General features: G+C 43.1%; 1 protein-coding gene across 2 annotated transcripts in view; it reads right to left on the bottom strand.

Annotated features, from left to right (window-relative positions):
- The window catches only part of RARB (retinoic acid receptor beta), a 195,895-nt gene that overhangs the window by 8,246 nt on the left and 166,189 nt on the right, over positions 1-21,460 (bottom strand). For both annotated transcript variants that reach the window (XM_008504353.2, XM_008504354.2), the window contains exons 4-5: positions 12,835-12,995; positions 5,257-5,433 (exon numbers count right to left, since the gene is read on the bottom strand). In XM_008504353.2, the coding sequence (XP_008502575.1) occupies positions 5,257-5,433; positions 12,835-12,995 (338 nt within the window). The remainder of the gene's footprint in view (positions 1-5,256; positions 5,434-12,834; positions 12,996-21,460) is intronic.

The raw sequence follows: 21,460 nt of genomic DNA, 5'->3' as shown, positions 1-21,460 counted from the left end.
ATTTACTTCTCTAATGGCACGCAAGAGAAACTGGAGTGCAACTCTTCCTTCCCACCAGAAGCCTGCACATATGGTACTTGCCTTCCAGCAAGGGTGTGTGGCCTGTGAGGATGAGGTACCCAACATTAGGAGGAACTGGAGGCTCTGTAGTTCATTAAGTGGCACTGATTTCCCCTTCACTCAGCTGGGGAGAAAGGAGGCAGCCTCTTTCTTTCCAGTGCTACTTTAACTGCTAAGCCTCAGCAAGGAGAGTTCCTCCCTCCACACCCTCAGGACTCCCCAGCCCAACACATGAGCAGAGCAGGACTTGGAGCTAAACTGGGCAATGCCAGGGTGCTTCCTGATGGCCGCCTGCAGCCTCCCCAGCAGCAGCGAATACAATTCCTCTGTATCCTCTCTCCAAGGGCAGCTCTGGATACCTGCTGCCAGTCAGTGCTGCTGGGCCAAGAGGGACTGGGATGCCTGGGAGGGGTTATCCCAAGCAACCCGGGGGGTTGAACACACATCTCCTGCCACACAATTGGCTTCTGCCTCTGGGAAGCTCTCCATGCTCACCCCCTGGTGCTGTAAGCCCAACTCCATCTGGGGGTGTGGGCTGAGGCTGCTCAGCAAAGACCAACCAGATCACCAACCCCCCCCCCCAAGCCTAGCACAGAAGATGACTTCCAGACTGGATCCTCATTGGGAATGAATTTGGGGTTATCCTCAGCCTCGAGCCCCTGTGGGCACGCACAGAAGCAGACTTCCAGGGGCCTTACAACATTTATAATTAAAACATAAAGCTACCACGGAATTTAGCTACTTCCAGGCTTAGGCAGCAAATAAGACAGCTTTCTTTTTGCAAAAGGCAGGCTTCAGGCTTTCACACTGAAATGCACCAGCATCAACTAGAGGAGGCTCTGGAGGGGCTCTGCTGGGGCACTGCCACAGCCCCTGCTCAGCTGTGTGTTTGCTGCAAAGCATTCAGCTCGACTGCAGCCATCAGGTCTCGGGTTTCTCCTGCATTCCTTCGACATTATCCCACAACACACTGTTATTAAACTTCGAGACAGATCATTTGAAACGTTGTGTGTGTTTTGGTTTGGTTTTTTTTTTTCTTTTTCTTTTCTTTTTTTTTTTTTTTTTAATTTGCATCCTTCATCAAGATCTGTGAAACGCCATGGATATTGCTAAACCTTTCTTGGGCAAACTTCCAGTGTTGAAGTGAAGCTGATTTCAAGCTCATATTCACTGAAGAACATATGGGAAATGTCAGCACTTTAAAATAAGAACCCATGCTATCTTTCTCTGTTTTAAACTGAACCACTGTCTAGAAGACATCCTCCTAATGTCCTCAGTCTTGTTTAGAGTTTGTAACCAAGCCAAGTATTTTAGTTGTCACTCTGCTCTTAAATGCCACTTCCAGCTGTAATTAAGGTTGTTGCCCATGATTAAAGGACTCTTTGTTTTAAAGAGTATTTATATCTTAAAGTGTCTCCTATGAACCAGTTACAAATCTCAAAGCAAAACCACTACACACTGCACAGAATCAAAACCATCCCAAAAGCAGATTTACAAAATTGTTGCTATTACAGAAATGTAACTCATTTTAAACAGAGTTTTTAGGGAAACCTGTTTTTGTTTTTTTTTTTAAAGAAATGCTGTTGTCACACACTGGCTGCCTTAGCCAGCTGGGACAGTTTGGAAGAGGAGAAACCCAAGCAGGTGACTCTAAAACAGTGAACAAGTCTCCATGGTGCTGCCATACCCCACCAGCAAAGGGTTATTCTGCACACACCATAAAAAGCCTTCTTAGCACTAATACACAGCATTTTACAACAGAAGGCAAAAATGACCTTATTAAGGATTAGCATTCAAGGACTTCTAAGGTTTTTATCCATCGGATTTAAGACAAGCTGACTCTTTCTATATTCATTTTGCCAGAGCTTGGGAAGGCTGGGGATGCTCAACCACTGCCAGGCCAGTGTACCAGCAGACAGAAGCACTCACTTTTATGAGGGTTGCTGACTGAATTTTAGCCGTACTTATCCCTAAAACTTTTGGCATCAGAGCACATATAAATATCACCATCCACAATGCCTTCAGCTGCCGTGCGAGCCTAGATGTTATTGCCCTTCCAGAGATTTAGTTTGTTTGTATGTAAAACAATTCTCTGGCCCATGCCCAATGGATTTTACTGAGCTCCTGGCACCATTTCCTTTGTCAGCCTGTTAGGGGGTTTAAGCATCTATGGCTGCAGAAACCAAGTGAGCAGAGCTCCACAGGGAAGTAACAGAGTCACCAACCCTGGAGATGTTAAAAAAATATGTAGACAAGGCACTTAAAGCATGGTGGTGTGGGGCTGACAGTTGGACTTGATAATCTTGCAGGACTTTTCCAACCTTAATGATCCTGTGACCCCTTGGCAGGGTCCGTAAATGCCACAGGCTCCTCACAGCCCAGTGCTGCTGGGTGGGCAGTGAACTGGGGTCCTGCTGAGAGGGGGTAGCTTGGCCATCCTACCTGGCTGGGCTAGGAACCTCATCTTGTTCCTCCTGGATGCTGCAGCTCTGGGGACATGTCCAGGGGATTGCACAGCAGCAGGATCATGAGTGTACATCAATGCCCACGCTGGGCAGTGCTTTCACAGCAGACATCAGGTAGGCGCCACAGGGGTGCCTGCTCTGCATCTCAGTGCACAAGATAAAATGTTCAAAACCCTCGTCATAATTAGCAGAACTAGCTTGCTAGGAGGGGAAATATGTGCTAATAAAATGCTTCTCCAAGTGCTGAAACTTAGCTAAAAAAAAGATACAGAGCTGCACTGCAATTCTCATGATGTGCAGGTGATGTGGGTTTAATGGGTATGGGCATTTCACAGACAGCACATGCACTACACATTACTCTGCTCGTGGTAATTACCCTTTTTCTTTTTAAGGAGCACATAAAATAGTCACATAAAGCTCATGTAAATGTCATGCAGGAAAGTTAGGACTCTTGGCAGCAACTATGCCTTATCTGCTACTGGTTTTGGTAAAGCCTCAGCCCCTCGCTGCTATAGGGAGCTATGGCAGTCGCTATGCCCTGCTCCTTCAGATGTGTTGCCTTGTCCAGCTTCATGTTAAATGAAAAAAGAGAATGAGCAGATGACCCAGAATCACAGGTCACACCAAAGTTTATAACTAGAGCTTGAAGGCTGCCACATGGCCACAAAGTGAAAGCAATGAATTGTATTAAAGATTCAAGCCTTTCTATCCATTAATTATTTGAAATATAGTCACCATTTACCACCTGCTTCATTATTCTTTTTCTAATCTGGCAACGAGGCTTTTATTTAGTCACTTTGATCAAAGGCTGTGAAGTGCCTTTATCTAGGCACTTCAGATAAAACTGCTAGCAGAAAGGCTACCCCTAAATACTTGACACTGTCCAGCCAGTGCTGGCAATGCAAGCAGTGAGCAGAGCTGCCAGGGGGATCCCATGCCACAGGGGCTGTGTGTGCTCTCAGGGTAAGATCCCACTACCCACCCCAACAAAGAGTGCCAGGGGCTTGCAAGGATCCAGAGCAATTACAGCATTGGGGTATGTTTTTTATCAGCAGCTATGATGCCAGAGAACTGCAGCAACAAATAGGGGAGGGCAGCTTAAGGGATGGAGTTCAGGGGGTAAGGAGTTTGGATGTGCAGATTCTTTCTATATCCTGACTCCTCCTCACCCGTTTTGGGTAGTTTCTCTATTAACTACTCGGTACTGGCTACAACAGCAAAACACAAAGCAGTTCCCATCCCTCTGGCAGAATACACTTGAGACAATGCCACAGTGTATTGATTACTGTATGCCTTTCGGTGTAAGGAGAACCTGACTGTGTCTTATAAGGACCGAGCCGGTGACGACAGGCGTGCAATTGGTAATGAATGGTCCTGACCTGTGGAGGGACCACACACAGGAACAATGAGATGGCCACATCTGAATGAGTGCCTGGATGAAGGGGACAACAAGAGGTGACTCTCAGGCACAGCGGGGCAACCTCAACCTTCCCTTTTTTACAGGCCGGAGAATGATATCCTATCCCCTCTCCCACCCCTCTTCCTCTTTCATCAATGTCCTCTAAATGCAATTCTTCAAAACAGCTTTTGACAAAACAAGAGGAAAAGGTCACAGCAGTTAATGTCCTCCTCAATATGATCCTGTTTGAAGCAATGCACTTTTAGAAATTCCAAGATTAATTACTCCAACTTCAAATTCCTTGGTTTAAACTCCTGTGTCATACCAAAAATATCTCTTAGCCTTAGCTATACAATGGGCTTCTTGGCCATGAATGGCTCAATGAAGGCTGAAGGTTTGTACTCAGAAAAAAATATGTTTAAAACACACTGAAAACACTGTTCTACTGAAAGGTATTGCTACAACCAATAATAATAAGAGTATTTGCCACTAAACGCCTGAAGATCTCTAAGGTCTTGATAAAGAAATGCTGAGATCCCAGAGGGCTTCTCTGAAGGTCAGCGTGACAGAAACAACTGGAGACAAAGGGAGGGAAGACAGCTTGCCTTGACACAGTGGCAAGGTCTGGAGAAAAATTCCAAGCTCATCTGCACAGTTCCCTGCTGCAGGTTGTATGCTTGCCTACTTAGAATAAAATGGCATTTAGCTAAAATCTGTGCAGAGTCCATTCCAGCATCCACTTGCCACAGGTGCCTGCAGCACTGGTAAAAGCAGAGGAGTCTGTGTGCTGAGGCTCGTGCCTGCCAGGCTCCAGGCACAGCAGTTACCCCTCTACAACCTGCAAAAAACCCACTGAAGATTTGTATCTTATTCCTTTAACTACCTCATGACCACAGGTACAGCACATTCCTAAACCAAAATACAGTGGGCTGTCTTTCTAGATTTCCTTTATCCAGTGTTATATTTTGGAGAAGGAAGGAGGCAGCAAAGGGTACCAGATCTCCCTTCAGTGTTAATGACACAGAAATTTTTCCCAACTTGCAAATACTTCAAGTCAGTACCCCAATCCCAAAATGTGCAATTTCTTGCAACTGCACCAAACTATCCACAAACTACAAGGACATTCTGTATATTTTTAACAGTATCCTCATCCCTCGTAACATTCATCTGTAGACATTCTGCAGTCCACTTGTGACCACACCAGACTATGTGATGAGTTCGTTGTTGCACCCATAAGGCCAGAGAGGTATTTGAGCCCCTCTCCATGTCAATTACAGGAGAAAAGAATAGAATATACATTAGTAGCATAACAAAGATGTTAAAAAGACATACCAGTATATCCAGGCAGGCTGCTTTAAGTAAAGTTATCTGGTCTGCAATGGTCAAACTTGTAAAGCCTGGCAATCGCTTCGCAAATTCCACTATTTTAATAATGCACTTTGTTGCAAGTTCACTGAATTTGTCCCAAAGCCCGAGGTCTAGTCGAACCCGATGATCTGCACTGGAGTTCTGGAAAGAGAGAGAAGGCACCATGAATCAACAACATCCCTTTCAGTAAATGGTTTTCAAGGGAAAGAAACAACAACCGAGTACCCCTTCCAGAAGTACTTTCTATTAGCATTCCAGGCATTTTCTGCAGCTTGCTCGTGGGATGATGCTGGTTTTAAACTTGGATTAATTGCCTGAAAATTCCTTGGATATTTCTCTGTTACTTACGATCGCAGAGGCCATCTGTACAAGGAATACAAATGAACTTAAACATTTCCAAATGCCACTGTCATTACTCTTCCTTGTCATTATATAATAAGTGCATTGAGTGAGACAATTTACAGTTGTACCCCAGAAAATATAAATGAACAGTGGAACAAGAATATCGGGCCCTCATCTGGAAAAAACAGCACAATATTTGGAACATAGTTTCACATACTTAGGGTCTTAACAAATTAGTTCTACTTAATTTATCTGCTCTGTGGCTCTGCAAATGTTCTACAGTTTTCTCAAGCCACAGTCTCCCATGAATTAAAGAACAATTCTTCACATGATGTTAGGGAAAATGCCATGTGCACTAATGAATGCTATCTGTTCATTGGACAGTACATCCAACATACACCCTACTGTTTGAAGTGCTGCAAGGACATCACAGCTGCATCTTTCAGAGGCTGTTTCCAAGTATTCAAGTCCATAATTTGCTAGGATGGGTAGCAAAGCTGCATTAAGTTCGTGATTCAGCTCGTGTTTTCATACATGCAGAATAACCACTTAGGCCTTGAAAAAGACAAACATGCCAGACAAGAACCATCTGACTCAGAAGTTACTGTGATCTATTGGACACTGATCCTGCAAAAGATGGGGTAAAGGAGAGACCTGGTGAGTCGTTTCCAGCTCATCCATGATTCCTGTGGGGTGGCAAGAAACTGATGAGGATGGAGTTCTGAAATACCCGAGGTCACCCTCCTCCTACCCCAGCAGGCAGCATGCTCCCAATTCTGCCAGCATTTCACCCAATGCTGTTTGGGATGCAGCCAGCACGATGGTCACTCCCACTCTTTTATCAGCCACCAAATACAGTGCATGTTGCAGTTGCCTTCAGTATCTGGGCCATCACTTTGTTGCAAGAGGAATTTTACCTGAAAAAAATACACTTGTTTTGGATTTGCAAAAGGTGCTGAGTTGCAATCATGCACACAGTTTCTCCCATGTCTCATCTGGGCTTGCTGACCAACGGAGAGAGGCATCTCCAAAAAAAAGCTCATCCACTCCAGATAGGTACTTAAGGTAGGTAAAGGAGTATCATCTCAGGTGGTGGCTTTCTCCCTAGCTGCAAGGAAAGTCCATGTGACTACCTGACTTAGCCTCAGCTGGTTGAAGTTAAAATGTTAAATTAACTTTAATTTCAAAGTTAAATGTGAGGAGTCTCAACCTAAAAATCTGTCAGATAAATAGCCATCAGAAAGCATTCAGCTTACACAGATTGCATGGAGGAAAGATGTCCAGTGACCCTGCCACCACTGCTGTTGACGGTGAGGACATTCACCCCCTTAGAAGCCTTTGAACCCATCAGCTTTCTTCGGTTCATGGGAAGGACACAGGGCCTGAAGAGGCTGATGAAGGGACATGCGATGAGCACAGCGTGGCTGTGATGCTCTGTCACCCCCTGCTGGGCTTGCCCTCATGGGCATCACAACCTTTGTCAATCACAAAGGAGATAAATCCTGATGGGTCCCAAGGGCACTGCCAGCCTGACATTCACCCTCACCTGCAACTGGGTGGAGCTGGCAATGTTTCTGTGGGGCACTTACTGGAAAATATAAATGCCAACCATGCTGAACAGTTCGAAGGTGCACAGGTGCTCTTCCCCACCCTCTCTTTTTAAGGGATGAGAAATTAACTTCATCATTTCTATCTGAGTTTTTATCCTGGAAAGTTTCTCTATTTTTTTTGTTTTGTTTTCATTTTGGTTTTAGTGTTGTTTTTCTAATGGCAAAAGGAAAGTTAGGAGAAAATGTCTTTCTAACACTAAACCTAAAGAATTGCCTTCAAAATTGTCCAAAACTAATGGGTTAACAGTCACTGTATTGCCCTTTGAAACATTTCTTTCGGCTATTGGAGTATGCATCCTTCAGATTTATTTTATTTCATCCTCAAGGACCTTGGTGAAATACAGTACATTGGAGAAAAAATAAGATCAAGATGTGCAGTCATTCAGGCTGTAATTAAATTTAATAGGCAGTTTATCCAGTTCATAGAAAGATGGCATAGCGGAGAGCTACACAAAGCAGAGCCTAAAGCAGGAAATCATTTTACAATAGGGTATCCATCTGGAAAAAAAGACGTTGCATGAAACCAGCAAGTGTGAACGAAATCTTCATCAGTATCATATGAGGTTACTTTATCACGCTGCAGTACCAGCAATGGGAAGTTTGACATGTCCCCTATTAAGAGTAATGCACGGCCGTCCTAACAAATGTAAATCTAACTCACTATTATGCAAACTGAAGAGAAGGGGCAGTTAATAAAACAGAAAATAACCGGGTGTTTTATTACCCCAGGTGCCAGATTCCTCAGCGTTGGAGCTAATGTGGTTTACACATTATCTCTGAGATGCTACGAATGGGAAGGACTTTACCATTTTATTCTGTCATGAATGTAGTTGCAAGAGTCAGAGAAAAAAGCTAGATTTTAGCAGAATTTCTGAATATGTGAAACCAAAACCGACTCAGTATCAATGTATAGGTTGAACAGTAAAATACGGGGTTAATAAAATGCACGTTATAAACAGAAACTCTGATTAAATTTGCCTGGGGATCTCCTCTAACCATGCTGTGGAAAAGATGCAGACGCTATGACTTTTCCTGAATATTTTACTGAAGCAGTTTTTGGGTGTCTTTTCCAGGAGCAGCCTTGCATGTTTTTCAGGCCTTTGCACCAGGCGCACATATGGTGGAACAATACTGTAATACACCCTAGTGGCATCTTTATCAGTGGAAAAGCCCAACCTTGCTATGAAATCCAATTAAACAGCCATTCTTACCACATAAATTGATCCCATTTTTTCCATCATTTTTGTTTTTTCATTGCAGGCTGCTCTATCTCTGCATTAACGATATGGGATGAGGTACTCACAGAAACATACACAGTAGCAGAATCCCTACCGTCTTTAAAATCCACTTTATAAAGGAAACAAGGCTCACAGGGGCACTCTGCCCTAATCAGGAACACTTGCTATGCCTCTTTAGCAAAAGCAGCCATGCACTCCAGCTCCAGCAAGCTCACGGAGGACCAGAGCACCCCTCCTGGCATCAGGAGATGAAGATACATATATATGTGTATATAAGAACAATAGCCATATAACTTTTAAAGATCAGCACTTATAAAAGGAAAAATGCCACTGTGATGCAAAACCTCTCTGCTTCCAGCCAGCACAGAGCAACACAGGAGAACCCAGAGCAAGGGTTCATAGAGCAAAAAGTATTTTCTGTTTTATCTCCCTTTATCATGAGGCTGGATGTAACACAGCTGTAGACTTACAAATAATGCCAGTCTCGAGGGACAAGCAGTATAGTTACACTCAATTATACTATAAAGTATGACATCTCCAGAGAAATTACTAAGGCACTCTCTCCTACCTGGATGACAGTAATAAAACAGATCTATTTATGATGTACTTTTGAAATCCATTATATTTAAACAGCTTGCTGATTCTCATCATCGGCAGAAATAGACTTGCCACTGCCCACCAAATGCAACTGTTAAGTCAAATGACCCAGGGAAATTAATCTGAGTGCTATTCTCCCATTATTTTAAGTAGACTTTTATTAACTATGCAAAAGTACAGTAATTATTACAGATAGGGACAGTTTTTAAAGAGCAGACGGGTGTGAAGAAACAGAACTGAAAATGCTTCTTCAAAACTGGTTTTGAACAGGTATAAATAAAGAATGGGGGACAGAATCACCTAGTAACCTCTCCCTCTGGGAAATGCAGTGCTCATGAGTGAGAGGCACCAGATTCGCAAACCAAACATCTGAACAGGTATTTTTATTGACTGTATCTCTGCCAAGTCTTTTTTACTACACTTGATTATACTTGAAATTCTTTGTCCTTTTTAGCAACAAACAAAATCATGCTTTAAATCAGTCTGAAAGATACACGTAACCAAAGGCAAACAGGGGGTATGCATGCAGAACAGTTTCTTCTGTCCACCACCTCTATCAGCATGCTCATGAAATTCAAGTGAATCCACACTGACTGGATACAACCACTACTGACCTCTTGCTTAAAGTATTACATAAAAACTCTAAGGTTACAAAAGCAATCCGTATGCTTCACAGTGTGAGTGAACTGTGCTTCATGACTGCTAACCTGCAGAACTGGACAGAAAAGCAGGACTGGTGGCAATCTTCTACCTGAACCAGCATATAACTAGAAAGAAAAGTAGAGTGGCATGAGGTGCTATCTCCCCTTGGACTCAGCATTTAGGAAAAGGGCTGCACACTCCTTTTTTTTCTGTCTTCTTATTTAAATACTCCACATTTCACACAGAGAATGCAGACAGTATTTAACAATGCCATTATTAGTTTCAACACAGCTGTTAAAGGAAGCTGTATCACTCTCACATATTCAAGCTAGGCCAAAAATTACCTTTTCAGGTTAATTTTGTTATTGTAACTTGTATAGTACCAAATTATGACAAAGCAGCAGGGACTTCAGCCACATGCAGCTAACTGCTGGGGAATTCCACCAGACCAATGATAAAATCCAATAAATCTCTTTCTTCAAGCTGTCCAATCTCACCCAAGATAAGAACTACCAATACCCAGCCCCAGAGAGAGCCTGGTCAGGTCATGGTTACCCAGGACCCCCAGGCAGACCAGATTCATCTGCTTGTTACTTAGATCCAGGTTCTCTCAGTCAGGGCTCTGAAATTCCAACAGGGACTTAAATTCATCGTGGGGGTCAGCAGGAACCCAAGGAGAAAGGCACCAGCGGTCAGTGTGTTATGGAACAAGACCCTCTCCAATTTCATCCACCTGCACCATTTCAAGAGCTAAAATATTTAAGCCTCCAATACATAATGCAGGCGTATAGGTGCCCAGGTTTATCTTTCAACCCTCCAGGATCATTGGCAATTGCTAGTAGGAAGCAGCATCACACCAGCTGCAGTGCATTCTTCTGACTCAGAGGTAACACAAAAGTATGTACTAAAATGCTCACGTTGGAAGTTATGGCAGCAGACTATTATTCTGGGATACTTAGGCCATTTGCAAGGCAACCTGTGAGCAATAAACTCTGGAACACACACCCAGGCTGGCTAAGCCTCCCAGCTGTGGACATCAGATCACCTCTTCTGCAAGGCATAAACTCACTGCCTTTGAACTGGGAATATTTTTTTTCACCCTCATCCCAAAGCCCTTCCATGTTTGCAGAAGCCTGAGAGCCTGTTGGGAAAGATTTTATTCACTCCAAGATGAGGACGCAAGCATGCGTGCTGAGAGGAGGGGTGGAGGGGCATTAATCCAGGAATTTCCTTGAAAAGACGTGCTATGGATCCCACCAGCTCCAGCTTTGCCTTGGGTTATGTCACCAGCTGGCTGGCTTCAAGCTTCCAGCCTTGCAGGCTGTGCTGGTCCCCCTGGGGGTCTGCTTCTGCAATATTTACCAGCACGCCCACACTGACTGTTTTGACTACATCTCACCCAGACAGCACCAGAGAAGCATCCAGAGGACAGAAGCCTTCCCCAGTACTCACCATTCTACACGACTCCCAAAATCAGATGTGAAAAACGTTTGTGAAAAATACTTCCAGCAACACGGAAAGCCTGCTTTTTTTTCTAACATTACACCATGTGTGCTTGGTTTCCTTACATTTAAATATAAAGCCTTACACCTGGACTTGAGTGTTTTGAGCCCTGCACTTCGTAAACAGATGAATGTGCCATAAAACAGTGAATACTGATGTCATACAGGGATTTGCCTACATTACTTTCTGAGAAACTTGATTTTTTGAGTAATGCACAACACTTACTCAAAAGAGAAAGTGGTGCAGTGAGAGGTATTTCACCCAGCCTCTAGGTCTTGGTCCCAGATCTCCAGCTGGGGAACCATGGAGAAGAAGGACAGTGAAAGCAGGCATCTCCGAGCCCCAGCCATGCCACTCCTAAACTCCTTGGCCTCAGCAGAAATAGCACATACATAATCATAGAATAATTAGGGTTGGAAGAGACCTCTAAAGGTCACCTAGTCCAGCCACCCCTGAAGTAAGCAGGGACACCCTCAACTGGATCAGGCTGCTCAGAGCCTCATCTAGCCTCACCTTGAATATCTCCAGGGACGAGGCCTCAACTACCTTCTTGGGCAACCTGTTCCATTTTTTCACTACCCTCATGGTAAAGAACTTTTTCCTGACATTCAGTCCAAATCTACTCTTCTCTAATATAAAACCATTGCCCCCCATTCTATCACTACAGGCCCTTGCAGCCTGTCCATCTCCAGCCTTCCCATCAGCTCCCTTCAGATATTGGAAGGTTCCTAGAGGTCTCTCTGGAGCCTTCTTTTCTCCAGGCAGCAACACACACTCGACTGTCCCAGGACCTTCTGCACGTCCCTCTGAAACAGCCAGTGCTGCTACAGCTGGCAGCAAGACCAGACCCAGTAAAGTCATTTCTACATCAACAGGACTCTAAACATTACCTAACAATTTATTTTTAAGCACTTCTTTTATTACTGCTTTTGCAAACTTGACATAGAATTTTCTCTCTGAAATTAGTGGATACCACAGACCTTCCCCGTATCTAGCAATATACATATTTATGTATAGAAAAAATGTATTTCCCTGATTCATTGTCTGGAAAAATTCCTACACTACTGACCTTCCTGACAGGAGGCCACTTTTTAATTTCAAAAAGTAGCAAAAGTGTTTGATGCTTTGTGGTATTTTGGCAGGCTGGGAGAGGAATACAGTGCAAATTAGAATTTCTGAAGCCAGTTTATTTAGACATTTCATATCTTCTTTGACGCTGGTAACTTCAAGACTGTCACCAGTAATCCAGCAGCATTTAAGAACTCTCTACACCTGCAAAGTTGTAATCTGATGCACAAGCAGAGATCACATCTTCAGAAGCCAATGAATTTCTAATGAATGATGGCATGTAGCTGACTCATGCACTCCAAGCTCGCCTCTTGGCCAGATAAAACCTCCAGTCTCTCACAATATCACTAATTAATGCTCACAGTTAAGTGCCATTTCTCTTCTTCACCCTGTGTTTGCATGAATACCTGTGTTTTTTCAGGGTTAAGGAGGTGCAAGGAATGCATCTATTTCTGCTTCTACTTAAAATGTCTGAAGCCTACAATGCAAAACTCACATCATCCAGACATATCCAGACCGTGTGCCCCACAGACCACACTTACTGTGGTGTATTTTCCCAGCTGGCAGAGTGAGGGGAAGGTTTCCTGGTGAGCTTTTCGGATCTTCTCAGTGAGATCATCCAACTCTGCTGTCATTTCATAGTTTTCTGTGGACTCCTGCTTTGAAGGCTCCTTCTTCTTCTTGTTCCTATCATTTCTGACAGCTACAGAGGAAACAGAGACACAGATCACATGTGGTTATTCAGATCACCTCACGCTGCTCTTGCTGTTCTACTTTGAACCACTGCAAAGGCTTTTCATTTAAACAGGAAGGATTTTAAGTGGTAAAAAAAAATGTTATATGCACAGGGGATACTAATGCAAACTTAATTACTCAAATATAGGAATTAAATTTAATGGGATAATGATGAAAACAAGCTTTCATAGGTGGTTGTTGTGGGATGTGCGATCACACCTTCCAAGAAAGTCTACAGAAACTTCACATGCATCCTGTCTTAGTAACTTAGTGAGGTGGGATTTTTTCATTGTATCTTTACAGCTGTGCATGGTGAATGGCAAAGTCCTCTGCAGTGATGCAGTTGGTATTTTATTGGATGTGAACAACACTAAAGAAAGACAGCAACTGTCTCTCCTCTTATATTTCACGGTATGGAAGATAACAAAGCCCGTACTAATACCAGCTCCACCAAGCAAAAGTTATTTAAAGGGAAAGTTAAACTTGAAAACACTAAATGAAAGAAGATGAAACACGTTAAACTTAAGATCTGAAGATCAAAGGAGAAGTAGAAACACTTGAAAGAGAAAAAATGGCAGTGAAGCTATCTAAAGTTGCTTGCCATCTGCTCCTGTGCTCAGATCAGGCTTCTACCTTCCCCCGGCCATGGGGGATTACTGGAAATATGCATTGTGCGGCACTCGTACTGTAATTGATTTCCCACATATTTGTGTTTTGTAATAAAATATGACAGCTGCTCCATCACCATGCTACTCTTTGTTCTTTTAATGAAAATAGCTTAATTTTACAAAACATGCCCAGGAGATAAGCCTATGTCTGCAGTATTGCCAGTTCTTGTGAATTTTATCAAGAGGCTTGTTGTTAGCTAAAGCTAAGGTCTTAAGCGTAACCAGATGCGTAAGGCTTTACAACAAAGCCCAACAAAATCAATCCCTCTCCCCAAAGACTCCATGTCAATATTAAACACCTCAAAGACTAAACACTGCTGGACAAATAAAACCAAATCCTACCATTCACTGATGTTTAGAACCTCATGATATTTTAACCAGGGTCCTAAACTCCAAGGGTGAGGCTGGTCAGCTGGGCACACGTGAGGATGGCCAAGGAGCTGGGATGGCTGAAGACCTGAAAATTCTAATTTGTCCCTAGAAAGTGGGAGGGAAGCACAGCAAACTGGGCAGATGCCCAGAGCCACCTCCACGCCAGGTCTTCTCCCCTGTGGGTTTCTCAGGCCCACCTCCATGGCACTGCATCTTTTGTAGTTGCTTCCACAGAAGGGAACCTGGGGAGGGAGCTGGGGGTGTTCAGTCTGGAGAAGAGGAGGCTCAGGGGAGACCTCATCACTCTCTACAGCTCCCTGAAAGGAGTTGGGGGTGTTGGGCTCTTCTCCCAGGCAGCTATCAGCAGGACAAGGGATATGGTCTTAAGCTCTGCCAGGGGAGGTTTAGGTTGGTTATTAGAAAACAATTCTTTACAGAGAGGGTGATCAGATTGGAATGGGCTGCCCAGAGAAGTGGTGGATGTAGTTCCTGGAGGTTTTTAAGAAGAGATTGATGTGGTGCTCAGTGCCATGGTCTGGTAGCCACAGTGGTAGTGGATCAAGGGTTGGACCTGATGATCCCAGAGATCCTTTCCAACCCAGCTGATTCTGTGATTCTTCCATGCTTGTCAACCACAAATGCTCATGAAGTGCAGACAAACACTGAATGTTTCTGGGAGGAAGAGTAGGTTTTGACACAGTCTCACCTACAGCATCTGTTCAAGATGCATCATTTCTGAGAGAACATTAAAAGTAACATGGGAAAATGGTGGGATGTGAAAGCAGCAGAGTCAGGCACATCTACAAAAATCATGTAATGGGTAACAGAGCACAAGAAGTAGGTGCAGGGAATGTTGTTGCTCCTTTACAAGGCCATCAGGCACAACACTCCATGTGATGAATGGCTCTGTTTATTTCACTAAAGGTTTGACTTTGCAGCTGAAAGAACTCTGACCCCCATCCAGCAGATATACAACAGGCCCACACTGAAGTCAAAGATGTACTTCGCTGGACCAGGGCTGGGATGCTGAGCACCCCACTGGATTAAAGCTTAACCTCAAATGCCATGAATTCTGGTGTCTGGAGCAACAGAGGCTCATAGGAGGGCAGGAAGTGTGGACTGAAAAGGTACCTTGTGAAGATTCAATACTACCAGTGTAGTCAGGTTTAGGAGAGGGGAGGCTGGATCCCCCACTTGCTTTTACAGCCAATGCCCTGATTTGTTTGCTGGACCCCAGGGCAGAGTGCAAGTACGGTCTCTTGCACTGAGAAAACATCCAGGACCAACATGTAAGTCTTGAGTGCTACCAACCACCACCACACTCCAAAACTTAATCCTGATTGCCACTGTACTTGGGAGATAAAAGAGCTCCTTAGAATTTTATGCAAACTCCTACACAACCACAAAGAGCAATAAGCCTTTGTAATAAAGGCCCATTTACTCATAGCTCTATGAGCTGATTGACAAATTTGCCAAACAAGGCGGCCTCAGCAACTACTTATCTCAATAGCTTTGAACTCCTTGTGGAAATCAAGCATGTTATTTAGGCCAGGCTTTGGAGCAGCTGCCAAGAGCTCCCAGGGACCAGGAGATAACTCTGGTAGGATCCATGCCACCACTGCCGTGATACCCTGGCACAGCTCCCTTGGCAGCTATACCTGAAGTCCCTTCCCCTCCAAAGGCCACCCGAGTGACAGCTGCTGGTCACTCCACATCACCGAACTGGCCCAGCTCTGACCTCTGTCTTTTTGGATACAAATCACTGAAGGGTAAGAAGGGACGAATTAACACATCCTGAGAACTAAGAATAGTTTTTGTTCATGTTACCTTTTCTCCTACAGTCAGGACAGCCTACGTAGTAACAACAAAACTGAGTAACATTCATCTTCTGGCTTTATGTATAGTTTTTATATTTCCTACATTTGTCTTCAACAAGCCTGCATCAGACATGGCAATGTTTCTTTATTCCCCGTAAGATAGCACAATAAAGTGCTGACATGTAACACCCAAGAACTAAAAATAAAAGAATTTCAATAACACTGCACTATTATGCAGATTCTACAACTATAATTCAGTGCAAAACAAAGAGACAAGATTAAGACAACATTACGTTTAAAAGAGTTAAATAAAAACATATAAACACACACATTTACACAGTAAATTTAAAAGCCATCACTGCTCTGGGAACAAGAACTGTCACACCACAAGCAAGGAAAGGTTTTGGATTACAGCTTCTGCTTATATTGCATAAATCACACCTTTTTGTATCTCGATCTTTACATGCATATGATCACATCAATCCCCAATGCAATTGCACTGCCTTTTAATGATGATACGTCAGTGATGGATCTGTGTCACAGTTAATGCTACCGTAGAAAACTCAGGTTATGAATTTCATTACTTGCACACTAAATTCTGACTTGATGGCTGCATTATTTAAGAGCTCCCGACAGGGGACAGTACGGAAGCTTTCTTGCCCTGTGAGAAATACTGGACGTTAAAAAAAATAATAAAATAAAAAAAAACAAAACAGCAAACCCAAACCAAACAAATAAGGTGCTGGTGGAGGGGGAAGAGGATGAAAAAGGGCGTATCTTGGTACGCAAGGAAGCCACGTCCGTGCGAGTCCTGGCACTGCTGGGATGGCTGAGCGACGCACGCCCACGCCTGAGCACGTCTGCTCCAATCCATCTTCCCCTGACAGCTTCCCTGTCCCCTTGACACACACGCCAGGACTTGCACTCCCACACCCAGAAACCTCCAGGCAGCCACAGCAGGGCTTGTCAGCTAGCTAAGACACTTTCTGTTGCCTCAGCTTTAAGGACTAGCCCCTACCCTCAAACATCCATCTCCCTAAACTACGTGAACATCATCTCTTCTACCACCCAGTTCTACCTCCTCACTTCAGGTCTGCCATTGCTTTCCTTAGCCTCAGACACATTATCCCTCTTCTACTTGAAAAGATGGACAAGGTACAGACAGAAGCAGCAGGAGAGGAGGCTGTGTTTTTCAAGAAAAGCAGGGCCTGCTGTAGATGAAACTAAGTATAAGCAGAGGCACGAAAAACTTCTCTCCGAGGACCCCAGTGCTCTCATTTAGCAACCAAGCAGCAATTCTCCTGCTTGAGCAGGATCATCTCAAGCATCTCGTAATGCTGGGAACCATCCAGTCTCAAAATGCAAGCCCCTCAGGTCCACCAAACTTAGTCACAGCCTGGCCTAAGAGGAGTCTGGGATCCAGTCCAAGAGATTTGGGCAGTTTCTAGATAATCAGGTAAAATTATGGAACAGTGAGTGTTCGAATTCCCCTTTGTCAAAGGTAGCACAAATGTGTCCAGGGGAGAAGAATCTGCAGCTTGTGACACCATATTTCCAATTACTTGCATAACCTTTGCTTCCCCAAATGCCCAGAAGATAGTTAGACAGTACCTTTCATATATTATAATGATTAATCAGCTATAAATTCATGACTTGAAATGCTGTCATTGCAGTTTTGCCTCTCGGAGATCCCCCTGACCTTTGAAGAGCTTTGTGTACTAGTTAACTGGTTTTGTTCCTGTAGAGACAACTACCAGTGTTTCCAGTTAGTTCGCATTCCTGTAAAACCACACTTCTCTTGTCATTAAATATTTTGGAAGTTACTCTTTAAGCTAACAAATCTCAAAAGCACCATAAAGCACACGGAACAAGTCAGTAATTGCACAGAGCTGGGCACAAGGTAAGCTTGCAGAAAGACTCCTTTTGTTTGCAAGGAGGTCCTCTGAGGCAGGACCACCTCAGAGCTGCCAACTCTCACCTCCAGGCAGAGGCTTGCTCTCTTGCACCTTGGGAAGCCACCCATCCTCTGCTGAACACCAGGCAGCCCAGCCTGCCCAGCATCACAGGCAAATGGTGACAGACATGGGTGATGGAGTAGATGCTTGGAACCACATGCAGGGCTTCCAGCAGCAAGGGTGGAAACCTGCAAGTCTTGCACAGCTCCTTTCCACTCTGACTTCTCTAATTCCAGCAGCAGCTGCTAAAAATTTCTAAATCTGGCAGAAGATAGCAGCTGTGGGCAATATCAATAAAAAATGCAAACCCTTTTAGCTATTGCCACTGCCAGGGTTGATTCATCAGGGTAAGTGCCCCTCGTGCACTGTGTGTCACCCTTCTCCCCATCACCCTTCAAGAAACTGTGCTCACAGTAAGGATTGGCAGTCTGTAAGGACATCTTTCACAACAGTAATCTTGGAAAACCTTGAACCAAGGGTGACTTAGCACCCCTGATGCTGCTGCTGGAGAACCAGGCCCTCTGACCCTATGGATAAAGCCAGCACCCAGCTGCACATCATGTGTACCCCACACCCAGGAGTTGGTGGAAGCAGGCTGAGAGATGAGGGACATCAAGGAGGCTGGTTTTCCCATCTCCAGTGTAAGAAAAGGAAGAAAACAATCGTCTTGAAATCAACACAATGACAACAGACAAACTGATGCAAAATGGTAAGACTCCTGTTCACATGTTAAAAGCAATACAACTGCAAGCCAAACATAGCATTAAAATGTGCAGAACATCAGGCAGTTATAAATAGACTGGTTTTCCCAGGTCATGATTTCCAGATAATTTTTTTTTCTTTTAAGCAAAACTGCTCAGTCTTTAAAAAGAACAGGAAACTAGCTTAAAAAAATTTTTCATGCCAAAACTGAGCTTTGACACATGGAGAACAATTGGAGCACAATTGGACACAATTGGAACACAAACCTTTTGTTTCTGACAGACAAAGCCAGTAACAAATACACAGTCATGTAAGGGGCTTCAAGTACAAAACTGAACCACACTGAAAATTGCATATTTTGTAGCTGATTCAGAGACATCAACCATGTCAGCTCTCGGGTACAATTGCCAGAAGAAAACATCTCAGATGAAGTGAGATAGTATCCTTCTACAGACACGTATCAAAATTAACAGGGAGCAAAGAGAAACAATCATGGAAGAAATTTCATAAGCACCTGGCACGCTATCACTTTTCCTCAGGCACAGAGCACGCACGTATATTACAGAATCTAACTCTGCTCCTGGTTTCCTACTGAGAAATAACGTTCAGCTACAACAAATGTGCCTCAACCAGAGCTCCAGGAGCCTCAGTTCCACAATGAGGGAAAACACCACAAATCCAGAGGACATCATCCTTTAGGCTGCCTTCATGTGCGCTGGCTCTTCCAGTCACTGGTGGCATTTTTTTCTTTTTTTTTGATGAAGGTGAATCTGAACTCTGCCTTGCAGCTTTGTATTATTCATTACATAATTGCTATGTTTTATTAGAAATATGATCTATTATAACCTTGAATACGTTAACTTAAATGACATTGAAAATTAGATTATTCTGATTATAGAGAAGTGAGAAAGGTACTAAACGTTTGTAAGGCTGATAATCAATCAGTGTATCCATCTGAGTGCAATAAAAATCAATCAGGAGCTAGTGCGTTTAAATCTAATTTTTTAAGCATGACATTTTCTTCTGAGTTTCTTTTTTAAATGTCACCCTCTTCTACAACAGTGATTGATTCTATCCCTAGGGACAGTTAACTCCAACTGTTTTATTCATCGCACTGAGATCCTGTACCCACATTCTTTTCAAAATATCAACTTAATGACAACAATAATATTTTAATCAAAACGTGAAATACAGGAATAGACATTCACAGAATCAAACCAGCAAGAAGCACAATAGTACAGTTACTTACATTGCTTCAAATACCAGGGACCTTTAAACTAGCAGGCAGTGTATTTTAATGCAGGAAATGGTGGAATTTTGTGTCCCTCCAGTTCTCTTTTTTTCCCCCATAAGAGAGAAGGCCAACGGTTTGCTTGTTTAAAACATAATTCATTTAGAAATGTTTCAGTAGTGAACAATGAATCACTAGCTATAGGGAGTCCATGAGTAATTACCTATGCCTTCAAAATAACCTTATTAGGCTATTGTACGTATAGGGGAGACCTTTGATACCTATAGCCTAAGGGCCTCTATTTTTCCATTCATGCACAGGGGATTTATATGGTTATATCCTATTATAACTGACGAAAGCAACACATCTCCCATTTATGTATAAGGATAACTGCAGGGTTAATACATCAAGAACTGAATTATAAGAACAGGTTTCATTATATGAATGAATGATACAAATGGATGCTCTACAGCTTTATTTAACTGGCCTGAAATTTGATCTGCAGTTTCAAGGATTCCATCAGCCTGAAAAATTTATTTTTGACATGAAATTTGGCACCTGCTATTGTCACATCCCTGAAATATTAGTAGATGGAATGAGCGAAAAAGGAATTTCTAGTCTCTAGAAGAAAAACAATACTAACTGAATACAGATGTACAACCAAAATTGGCAAGCCAATGCAGAACAAGAGGCTCAGAAAATACTCCTTGAAAGCAGCTGAAAGGCATGGATTTAGTACTCTTTTATGAAAAAAATTATTTTAAATTAGTATTTTTGTTATCTCACTTTAACTATCAATTAAGAGATTTTTTTTTCCCCTCCTTCTGATTTAAAGACATCCAGAAGAAGAAACATCCGCTACCATACTTCTGATATCTAGAACTGCCAATCCAAGACCCAAAACCACAGCCAAAGGGAAAAAAAAACCTGTTCCTAAAAGTAGATTTCTCTTTAATGTTGCAGAAAGTTCCATGAAGTTCTTCAGCTGGAAAAAAAGCCCAAATGCCCACAAACTGTTTCCAGGTTATGAAAATGCCCCTAAATGCCTATCTCTGTATTAACAACAGTATTTCAGGACTGGTTCAAGTTCTGAAGACACAGCGAACACAGTAACAACTGCTGAAAGTATGAAAATTGGAACTTTGGAACTACAAATGAAAACACCCCCCCTCCTAAAAAAGGTTCCAAGAACAAATGAGAAATTAAGAAGCTGCAAAACCACAAAGACAGACGACATGTGGAACACAACTAGAAGAAAAAGTGTTTTGCACCAGGTGGTTGTGGGCAGGCAGGAGAGACAACACAAGCAGCAGCTGAGTCAGGATGCACAGGACACAATATCTGTACCAAGGGCTAAACCAAGAGCACACTCCTTGGTCTCCTTCACCATCTCCCTACATACTGCAATCAAAGTAGGTGGAGAGACACAGTTGTGCACTTAATAAACTGCTTAAACTTGCGTTGTGATTTCCAATTGGTGCTTTAACATCACCAACTAATTACCAGTGTGAAATAGGATAATCCACATACTCTTAGCAGCTGATGCTTAAAGAGCCACTGAAGGTTGTTAGTGTTAACAATTGCAGGCAGAATAAATCACTGGTACTTCCCATGAAGGCCCACCAACATGTCTGGAATGGAAATAAACCTAGCCATTACCACTGACTAAGATAAAATTTACTCACTTT

The sequence above is a fragment of the Calypte anna genome, chromosome 2, assembly GCF_003957555.1.
Source record: "Calypte anna isolate BGI_N300 chromosome 2, bCalAnn1_v1.p, whole genome shotgun sequence".
Taxonomy (NCBI): Eukaryota; Metazoa; Chordata; class Aves; order Apodiformes; family Trochilidae; genus Calypte; species Calypte anna.
Note: the sequence above shows the minus strand (reverse complement) of the source record. Positions and strands in the feature narration are given on the sequence as shown.